This window comes from Babylonia areolata, chromosome 14 (genome assembly GCF_041734735.1).
Source record: "Babylonia areolata isolate BAREFJ2019XMU chromosome 14, ASM4173473v1, whole genome shotgun sequence".
Taxonomy (NCBI): Eukaryota; Metazoa; Mollusca; class Gastropoda; order Neogastropoda; family Buccinidae; genus Babylonia; species Babylonia areolata.
In genome coordinates this window covers 36,263,734-36,275,920 of record NC_134889.1, presented here as the reverse complement: position 1 = coordinate 36,275,920, position 12,187 = coordinate 36,263,734, and the positions used below count along the sequence as shown (strand labels likewise).

Here is a 12,187-nt window from a genome sequence, read left to right as displayed (position 1 = left end):
ATCCCGACGGACGAACCACACATATATATGTGTGTGTGTGTGTGTGTGTGTGTGTGTGTGTGTGTGTGTGTGTGTGTGTGTGTGTGTGTGTGTGTGTGTGTGTGTGTGTGTGTGTACCTTGTTGCAGGCTGAGCGGTCCTGGCTCTGCGGACCCTTGATAGTTCTCTTCCACTCTTGGATCCTCAGTGTCCTCCTCCTCTTTGTCTTCACTGACGACACACAGCGGCGCACACAGAAACCATTCAGACAATGGAGGAAAATGGAGTTATGTGCTCTCTCTCTCTCTGAGTGTGTGTGTGTGTGTGTGTGTGTGTGTGTGTGTGTGTGTGTGTGTGTGTGTGTGTGTGTGCGCGCGCGCGCCTGTGTGTGTGTGTGTGCCTGTGTGTGTGTATGAATGCATGTCTTTGTCACACACACACACACACACAAACACACACACGCGCATTATAAACAGATTCATTAATACAGACACCCCCACACTCTCCCCTCACACACACACACACACACACACCTTTTCAATAATGCATCCATTTACTTTTTTATGCACTTTTTTTTCTCTCTCCATAAGCCTTGACTAAGCGCGTTGTTTTATGCTGCTGGTCAGGCATCTGCTTTAGCAGAGGTGGTGTAGGGTATATGGATTTGTCCGAACGCAGTGACGCCTCCTTGAGTAACTGAACTGAACTGAACTGAACTCTCAAGCCCGTTCATCCCCACACACCCCCTCCCCAGAACCCACCAACTCACAGATCATGAGAAAGCAGAGCGTCTTTCTCCATGCTGGCCAGCTCAGCAGTGAAGTCGTTCAGGAGCATTGCCTCCCCTTCCCAGCAGCCCAGCGGCCCTTCCGTGAGGTCCTCCACGCTGGACGCGGCAGACACTGGGCGGACCGGGGAAGCTGACGCCGCGCCGTGATTCTGGGCAGGGGACAGTGGCTGTGGTGACTTGTAGCCCAGCGACAAGGCCCCGGACTTGATCTGCGACACGATCTGTCGGCGACGCTGCAGGGTCCGGCTGGTGCTGGCGGAGTAGGATCTGGTCTCTGTTGGCAGTTGAGAAGTTGTGGTTAAAACGGTTAGCTCAAAACAACACAAATATAGTAGGATCTGGTCTCTGTTAGGAGTTGAGAAGTTAGGTTAAAACGGTTAGCTCAAAACAACACAAATATAGTAGGATCTGGTCTCTGTTGGGAGTTGAGAAGTTGAAGTTAAAACGGTTGCTCAAAACAACACAAATATAGTAGGATCTGGTCTCTGTTGGGAGTTGAGAAGTTGTGGTTAAAACGGTTAGCTCAAAACAACACAAATATAGTAGGATCTGGTCTCTGTTGGGAGTTGAGAAGTTGTGGTTAAAACGGTTAGCTCAAAACAACACAAATATAGTAGGATCTGGTCTCTGTTGGGAGTTGAGAAGTTGAGGTTAAAACGGTTAGCTCAAAACAACACAAATATAGTAGCTCAAAATAACACAAACATAAGGCATCAGGGTGAAGAAAAAAATGAAATGATTGGTTTGATGATGAATGTAAGTGTAAGAAACAAGAAGTTAAAGGGTTACTAAAAATATTTCAGAGGTGTAAAACACAAATGGACAAGATAGATAAAAGACAAGAATATGTTACAGCCCGAAAGGAGTATGTGAAATCAAGAAACTCAAAAGAGCAAGAGTTTGAAAAGAATAGATTAAAAATGTTAAGAGATTCAGTAAGTGACTCTAATAATTATATTATGGTCAGTGATGAATCTATCAACAGAAAAAAAAAATGGTTGTGTACAATGATATTTCTATGCAACAGTGGCATAATCATTTTTTAAGAATTTTTAATGACTTTGATAATGATTTAACACAAGAAGTCAATTTAGTGGAGACAGAGGATGAGTTGGAACCATTGTTTAGCGATCCTATCACTAAGGAAGAAATCATATCTAGTATTAGACACTTAATGTCAGGAAAACAGTGCAGGTCCAGACAAAACTATTGGAGAAATGCTGAAGCAAGAAAATTCCCTTATAATTGGTTTCCTTGTAGAATTATTAAATCAAATGTTTGAAAATGGTACATTTCCACTAGAATGGGCAAAATCAATAATTATTTCTATACATAAAAAAGGTGATGTTAACAACCCCGATAACTATCGTGGAGTATCACTCACAAGCGTTCTAAGCAAAGTTTACACCCACATCTTAAATTAAATATGAGACTAACTAAAATAACTGGCTGAGAGGGAGGAAAAAATTAATAATTGAAGAAAAGGCAGGTTTTAGAGCAACTTATAGCACTGCAGATCATATATTTACATTGAATTCAATGGTGCAAAACTATCTGCTTTGTAACACGAAACTATATGTTGCTTTTGTTGATTTCAGAAAGGCTTTCTATTCTGTGAATCATAATGCCCTATGGAACGTTCTGCGTAAAAGTGGTGTGAATGGAAAATTATATATGGCGCTTAGAGGTGTTTACAACTCCATGTTTGCATGTGTGCGTGTAAAAGGTGTATACTCAAATTATTTTGAATGTTTAACTGGTGTTAAACGAGGATGTCTTTTAAGCCCGCAGATGTTTTCCTTTTTTTAAATTTTTTTTTATATAAATGAATTAGCTGTGGAACCTTGCAAAAGAGGTCGGCATGGTATTCAGTTAATACCAGGAGCTAAGCTTATAAATGAATTAGCTGTGGAACCTTCCAAAAGAGGTCGGCATGGTATTCAGCTAATACCAGGAGCTACTGAATTATTTCTGTTACTTTTTGCTGACGATGTTATTCTTTTGTCAGGGACGGTAAAAGGTTTGCAAAATCAGTTAAATGTCTTAAAAGAAGAAGCTGATCGCTTACGTTTGGCTGGTAATCTAGATAAAACGAATATTATATTTAGAATAGGTAGACATCTATCAATGCATGAAAAATGGTTATACGGAAATACTGAAGTTAGAGTTATTAATTCATATAAGCATTTGGGGATGATTTTTACAACAAAATTAAGTTTGAATAATGCATGGGTAGAATTTTGCAGAAAAGGTAAAAAAGGCGTCATCGAAAATTTGAAAACACTTAGAAAACTGAACTCTGTTGATTCCTGTCTATTTTGGAAAATGTTCGATGCTCAAATAGAACATTTACTTACATATGCAGCTGAAATCTGGGGACTAATGGTTAACTCACACATTCAGAGAATACATACTTATGCAATTAAACGTTTTCTGCTTGTTCCAATCCATTCATCCAATACGGTTTTATATGTGGAAACTGGAAGATACCCTTTGAATATAAAAACCTTGGTCAAAAGTATTAAGTATATGTTAAAATTGTTAATGCTTCCATAAATACGTCTGAGCAAACAGGCCTGTGATATGATACTTTTGCAGATGGAGTTAGGTAAAGAATACTGGTGTTATACTGTGAACAAGGTTCTAACTGAACAAGGTTTTGGAATTGTGTGGTTGTCCCAGGGTGTAGGAAACGAACAACCGTTTATTGCAGAATTCAGAGATAGACTCATTTGTTCCTTCAAACAAAACTGACATTCTAACATGGAAAGTAAAGAAAAAAATAGTTGGTTCTTTTAATTTAAAAGAGTAAAGAAAAAAATAGTTGGTTCTTTTAATTTAAAAATGTATTTCAACCTGAAGCATATCTCAGAATCATTACAGACAAATGGCACATAATAAATTTTGTAAGATTTAGGTTAAGATCTCTGGGTTTTAATGCAAACAGGAGATGGTTTGAACCTGGAACTTCTATACAATCACCGTGTCCTCTCTGTGGATACCAGGTGAAAGATGAAAAACATTTTCTTTTTCAGTGTGAAGTTTATAATACTGTGCGAGAAAAATGTATATTCTTTAAAACAGATATGGCCAAAAGCCATCATGTTGTTACCAGTACTGTTTTGTCATCTGATAACGAAATCATGATTAGATCGATTGCTAAACTCATTTCAGAAGTTCAAACAATGAGACAAAGGTACATAAGTCAGAACTGTATTAACAGCATAGAAGGCACTTAATTACAGTCAGTACAGAAGTTCAGTTCTATTTTATCTGGACAAAACAGACAACATAACATTACATACTAGAGTGTATTGTTGAGGCAGTCCGTATTGGTTGATATATTTTTTGAGTGGAGTCAGTCCCCATTCATTTGGTCATTTTTTTATCGTTACATTTTTGTTTTTCTTTACTTCCGTTTCATTGAGTTTTTGTCGGGATGTGGCTTAAGTGTTTCCAAGTATTGCCTATTTTCTTGGTTTAAACTGACTGAATGGCTGAGAGAACAAATATAGTTCTTGTTATTTTGAAGCTAAAAATATGAATTGATGTTGTTGCCCCCTTGTCAAAAGACATCTCTTGGCAATGGCAATAAATAATTCCAGTGTCCAGTGTCTCTCTTTTTTCTCTCTCCCCCCTCCTCTGCACCCCTGTCCAGCTTGGAAGGAAGGCTCTCTCTGACACAAAGAATTAATCACACACACACACACACACACACACACACACACACACACAATCTCTCTCCCTCTCTCTATTTCTCTCCTGCTCTCTCTGACATAAGGGAAGCTAATCATGTGAAACTCAATGCATAAATGCACTAGAGTGATCTGCCGTGAATGGGGGCTTCCTGTCCATTTCCTGCCTCCTGTCTCTCAACACACATTTTCCCATTTTGTCACCCACAGCCACCCCCAAACCCATACAGAATCCTGTCTCTCAACACACATTTTCCCATTTTGTCACCCACAGCCACCCCCAAACCCATACAGAATCGATAATGCTCAATGGAGACAGACAAAACGCTGCTGACAAAAAGATTGGGCTCAATTATCTGAAACCTAGTCCAGAATTCATCCACTGTGCATAAAAAGAATGTTTCAAAGTTGATGCTACTTTATATATATACACTGACATCTTACTGGTTGGTTTTTGCCCTGTTATTGTTGTTGTGCCTATACACTTTTTTTCAATTAAAAACAAATCTGATTCTGATTCACACACGTATGAGCATGCACGCACAATTGTATAAGCACACATATATTCACACACACTCCTCCCCTTCTGCCATGGCTCCTAAAAAAAAAAGAAAAAGAAAAAATCATTCATTCATTCATTCATTAACACGTTTTTAATGAGTGAAACGTGATGTGAGAAGTGATAATATCTATGATACCAGAACTTGCTGTGAGATGCAGTATGTTTTCAGATGTACTGTTCATGATGTAAGACCCAGCTTTGGGCCAATCATTCAAATAGAAAATTAGCCACAAACAGAAACTGTATCAAAAGTAACATCATAAACTATCACAAATTTCCCTAACAGTAATAGAAAAATAAGTGAATAACAACAATTAATTTTCCAAAAATACCACATTTCATAAGCAAAAGATGTTATTAATTTTTCAAAAAGTAAACTGTAACAAAACCCAACATATTGTCATTAATTTTCACCAGTATATATACATCTAATGAATCCAATATACTTTAGGTTTTCCCCAAAATGTGCATTCACACTCTGTCATTAATTTTCTCAGAAAAAGAACGGTCACTACAAACCTCCCTAAAAAATGAACAGAAATTCAACCAACATACCACCATTCTTTCTTCAAATGAATAAACAGTAACTAAAAACACAATTCAATTTTTTTCTTTAAAAACAACAAACAAACAAATGAATGAATGCTTTATTTTAGTGGCTAGAACCACTTTACAAAACAAATATATAAATAAATGCTGTATGTAAAACTGGATCTCAAAACCCTGCCAAAATGTGAAACAAACAAATAAATGTCAAATGTCACAGTAACCTGCTAGATAACCCCTACAACAAGAACAAACAATTAAATGCTAAATTTCACCTACCAGAATCCCTCAACAACATAAAATAAAGAGATAAATACTGAGTGTCACCGGCTAGATCCCACCTACAACACAAAATAAACAAGGAAATAAATGTTGAATATCCACCTACAACACAAAATAAACAAGGAAATAAATGCTGAATATCCACCTACAACACAAAATAAACAAGGAAATAAATGCTGAATATCGCAGTCACCTACACTGAATAATATGAACAACAACAGCAACAACAAAAAGCCAAATGTCACTATTACCAGCTAGAATCCCCCTACACTGAATAATATTAACCACCACCACAACAACAACAAAAAGCCAAATGTCACTATTACCAGCTAGAATCCCCCTACACTGAATAATATTAACCACCACCACCACCACAACAACAACAAAAAGCCAAATGTCACTATTAATAGCTAAAATGCCTCTACAACAAAACTGAAACAAACAAAAAAATAAATTCAAAATGTCACAGTTACCTCTAAAACAAAAATAAACTAACTGATAAATTCCAAATTTCACTCTAACCTGTTACAAACCCTCTACAACAAAACTGAAAAGACAAAACTATTAAATGCCAAATGTCACCATCATCACCTATAGCAGAATCCCTTTACAACAACAATCACCTATACCAGAATCCCTTTACAACAACAATCACCTATACCAGAATCCCTTTACAACATCAAAGTCAAGCAAACAAAGTAACCAATGTCAAATGTTAGTTATCTGCTAGAAAACCCCTCTTCAACAGAACTAAACAAAGAAGCAAATCCTGAATATCAGCTGATAGTGTCTCTCCACAACACAAAATAAAACAAATGTAATGCCGAATGTCACACACTCACCCTCTAGAATTACTCCACTACAAAATACACAAACAAACAAATGCCGAACATCAACCGCTAGAATCCCTCCACAAAAAAAACAAAAACAAACAAACAAATGACAAACATCAACCTACAGAATCCCTCCACAACAAAAACAAACAAATGACAAACATCATCCGCTAGAATTCCTCCACAACAAAATACACAAACAAACAAACAAATGCCAAACATCACCTGCTAGAATCCCTCCGCAACAAAACAAACACACAAATGCCAAACACCACCTGCTAGAATCCCTACACAACAAAACAAACAAATAAATGCCAAACATCACCTGCTAGAATCCCTCCATGACAAAACAAACAAACAACAAACAAATGCCAAACAGCACCTGCTAGAATCCCTACACAACAAAACAAACAAATAAACAATGCCAAACATCACCTGCTAGAATCCCTCCACAACAAAACAAACAAACAACAAACAAATGCCAAACAGCACCTGCTAGAATCCCTACACAACAAAACAAACAAATAAACAATGCCAAACACCACCTGCTAGAATCCCTCCACAACAAAACAAACAAACAACAAACAATGCCAAACACCACCTGCTAGAATCCCTCCACAACAAAACAAACACACAAATGCCAAACATCACCTGCTAGAATCCCTCCACAACAAAACAAACAACAAGCAATGCCAAACATCACCTGCTAGAATCCCTCCACAACAAAACAAACAAACAACAAACAATGCCAAACACCAGCTGCTAGAATCCCTACACAACAAAACAAACAACAAACAATGCCAAACATCACCTGCTAGAATCCCTCCACAACAAAACAAACACACAAATGCCAAACATCACCTGCTAGAATCCCTCCACAACAAAACAAACACACAAATGCCAAACATCACCTGCTAGAATCCCTCCACAACAAAACAAACAAACAAACAAATGCCAAACATCACCTGCTAGAATCCCTCCACAACAAAACAAACAACAAACAATGCCAAACACCACCTGCTAGAATCCCTCCACAACAAAACAAACAAACAACAAACAATGCCAAACATCACCTGCTAGAATCCCTCCACAACAAAACAAACAAACAAACAAATGCCAAACACCACCTGCTAGAATCCCTCCACAACAAAACAAACAACAAACAATGCCAAACACCACCTGCTAGAATCCCTCCACAACAAAACAAACAAACAACAAACAATGCCAAACACCACCTGCTAGAATCCCTCCACAACAAAACAAACACACAAATGCCAAACATCACCTGCTAGAATCCCTCCACAACAAAAACAAACAAACAAATGCTGAACATCACCCGCTAGAATCCCTCCGCAACAAAATACAAAAACAAACAAAAAACAAATTCCAAACATCACCTGTGAGATCCCTCCTCAACAAAACAAACAAACAAACAAACAAATCCTCAATATCACCTGCGAGAATGCCTCTGCACTGCCGGATGGAAGGTCCGCCGGTGCTGACCGGGTACAGCGGCTTCAGACGTCCTTTCTGCAGATGTCCTCGCCGCTTTCTGGAGGAGGAGGTTTCAGCAGCGCCCCCTGTCAGCATGTGAGTCATGTGACCGGTGGCCAGCATCGTCATCTCCTTCAGCTCCTGGGCTGGCTCCTGCCATTGGGCCTGCATTCGAAAAAAAAAGAAAAAAAAAAAAGAATAAAAATTAATGAATAGATAAACAAAAAATAAACAAAAAAAAAAAAAAAAAAAAAAAAATCTGTGAAGTTCACATAAAAGAAACGCAAAGTGTACACCAAAACAATGCATGTGCATACACATTCAGACACAATCTGTGAAGTTTTAAAAGAATACATGCACATATAAAAACCTGCTAAATGTACTCCAACATACTGCATGCGTATAAACATTCACAGACATAATCTGTGAAGTTCTATAGAGAAAATATGCCAAAACAATGCTAAATGTGCACAAAAACAATATGAAAATAAATAAATAATCTCTGATGTAAAAGAAAGCACACCAAAAAACCCCCACTAAATGTACACCAAAACAACACATGTGCATACACATACATACACACAATACACCAAAACAATACATGTGCATTCACATACATACACACAATACACCAAAACAATACATGTGCATACACATACATAGACACAATACACCAAAACAACACATGTGCATACACATACATAGACACAATACACCAAAACAATACATGTGCATACACATACATAGACACAATACACCAAAACAATACATGTGCATACACATACATACACACAATACACCAAAACAATACATGTGCATACACACACATACACACAATACACCAAAACAATACATGTGCATACACATGCATAGACACAATACACCAAAACAACACATGTGCATACACATACATACACACAATACACCAAAACAACACATGTGCATACACATACATAGACACAATACACCAAAACAACACATGTGCATACACATACATAGACACAATACACCAAAACAATACATGTGCATACACATACATACACACAATACACCAAAACAACACATGTGCATACATATACATAGACACAATACACCAAAACAATACATGTGCATACACATACATACACACAATACACCAAAACAATACATGTGCATACACATACATACACACAATACACCAAAACAATACATGTGCATACACATACATAGACACAATACACCAAAACAATACATGTGCATACACATACATACACACAATACACCAAAACAATACATGTGCATACACATACATACACACAATACACCAAAACAATACATGTGCATACACATACATACACACAATACACCAAAACAATACATGTGCATACACATACATACACACAATACACCAAAACAATACATGTGCATACACATACATAGACACAATACACCAAAACAATACATGTGCATACACATACATACACACAATACACCAAAACAATACCTGTGCATACACATACATACACACAATACACCAAAACAACACATGTGCATACACATACATACACACAATACACCAAAACAATACATGTGCATACACATACATACACACAATACACCAAAACAATACATGTGCATACACATACATAGACACAATACACCAAAACAATACATGTGCATACACATACATACACACAATCTGCGAAGTTCTAAAAGAAAACATGCCAAAAACAAACTGCTGAATGTACACCAAAACAATACCTGTGCATACACATACATACACACAATACACCAAAACAATACATGTGCATACACATACATACACACAATACACCAAAACAATACCTGTGCATACACATTCACAGACACAAACCTAAGAACTCATAATAATAATTATTACATTCATATAACGCTGAATCTTGTGCAGAGACAAATCAAAGCGCTTTCGCACCTGTCGTTCAAATGCATGGATAACTCTAAAACTGGAAGAAAAAAAAACCCATACAGAGAAAGACAGAGAGAAAGACAGAGAGAGAGAGAGAGAAAGAGTCTAGAGACAAGACAAGACAAGACAAGGCAAATTTTTTATTGGCAAATAGCGTTTTACAGAGAGAAAGAAAGAGACAGAGAGAGACAATGACACTTTTTTTTATTTGGCAAATAGTATTTCACAGCTCTACTGCCAAGGGGGATAATTCAGCTTGTATAAGCAACAAATGTGGAGAGTTATCAGCCCTTGCACCCACTGGCTGCACTGCGTTGGTCTCAGCATTTTTGTGAGTGTTTATTTGTTTATTGTGCTCTGTTCTGGATATTATTTATATCAATGTGCACGTCTTGTTTCCAGGACTCCGAAGGTCAGAACAGTTTTGCTTATTTTTTTTATTTGCTCTAAGACTAATTCAATATTTAATATTTGTCATATTTGTGCATTAATTTACAAACTGGCACATATGAATGCTGTTCACTCGACCCACGTTTTTCACGTGCCCAGCCCTCTCATACCGTCCGACCTCTGCTCTCGCACTGCCACTGTCACCATGGTGAACATCAATGACATCAGAGCTTTGCTAAGTATACCATGGCATAAACACTGCAGACTACATGACGACACGACACGGTGCATCATCAGCAAGCCGAAAACGAAGAGAGGAACCAGAGTGGGCAAACTTCGCCGTTTGTGGGGCTCTGTCTCCTGTACTGACCGTCCTCCTGTCTCTGATGTCAGCCCTGCTGTCGCTGTCACCGTCACTGACAACGTCACATCTGCTGACCTGTCTGGCATATCCTCTGGTGTTGTTCCCACTGTGTGTAACGTCAGCACTACTGATGTGTTACCTGTGTGTAACGTCAGCACTACTGATGTGTTACCTGTGTGTGCTGACATATCTACTTTATGCGGCGCTGTTTGTGCTGCTTCCAACCTCAACACACGTGTTCCTGCTAACATTAATTTTTTACTTCCCGTGACATTGTCCCCTCTGATGACAATATTCCGATCTGTAATGTATCCCCCGTGCCAGTGACAGCCTCTGCTCCGCTTCCTACTCCTGCCACACCTGTCTCAACTCCCAGATCTTTTTCTTCCTTCCCGTTGTCCTCCACTGCTCAGTCACCATCTTCTTCTGTTGTCTGTCTGCCTGACTCACCTGCTTCACCATTGGATTCCTCTCTCCTTACCTCTGATCTCTTTCATGCCTGTCTGTTCAATGCTCAATCTGTCTGCCCTGATCAAAAGACTGACTATATTTATGATTTTATTTTAGAAAATAACTTTGATATTGTATTTCTTACCAAAACCTGGTTAAAGTCACTAGGTCAGGAACCCAAACTGAAACAACTGACCCCCCCTGGATACAAAACTATGTCACTTCCTCGACTGTCTCGTGGAGATGGCATCGCCACTGTCTACAGAGATATCTTGGAGTTTTCCCTTTCCTTCTCCCATAACCATGCCTTTCCACATGATACCTTTGAAATGCTAGAAGTCACTCTCAGTGTTACCAGTCACTCAATCATCTTCTGTTGTCTCTATTGTCCTCCTCCAAGTCATAAAAACAACCTAATGTCTTCTGTGTTTCACGAGGAGTTCCAAACACTACTTATTACTACAACCTTCATTCTGGCAAACTTATTATCCTCAGAGATTTCAATTTTCATTTCGACAACCAAACTTCCACTGATGTCAAACGCCTATGTCTATCTCTGTCCAATCATTCTCTCTCTCAGCTTGTTACAGAACCAACACACAGATCTGGCCATACGTTGGACTGGCTCATCGCACGTGACTCTGATGCCATGATTGCATCTGTCACTGTAACTAAAAAGCTTTCTTCTGACCATTCCGCTGTCATATTCTCACTTAATATTTCTAAACCTTCCAGAACCAACAAATCTGTTACTCATCGCAACCTGAAATTCATCAACATTAACACTTTTTCTTCTCAAGCTGCTGAACGCCTTTCCAAAATTTCTTTCTGCACCGATGTCTCTACACATTACAACACTGTTCTCTCTGAACTGCTGGA

General features: G+C 38.3%; 1 protein-coding gene across 2 annotated transcripts in view; it reads right to left on the bottom strand.

Annotated features, from left to right (window-relative positions):
- LOC143290024 (uncharacterized) overlaps positions 1-12,187 on the bottom strand; it is a 35,902-nt gene that overhangs the window by 6,280 nt on the left and 17,435 nt on the right. For both annotated transcript variants that reach the window (XM_076599356.1, XM_076599355.1), the window contains exons 5-7: positions 8,141-8,345; positions 748-1,042; positions 118-209 (exon numbers count right to left, since the gene is read on the bottom strand). In XM_076599356.1, coding sequence (XP_076455471.1) covers positions 118-209; positions 748-1,042; positions 8,141-8,345 — 592 coding nt within the window. The remainder of the gene's footprint in view (positions 1-117; positions 210-747; positions 1,043-8,140; positions 8,346-12,187) is intronic.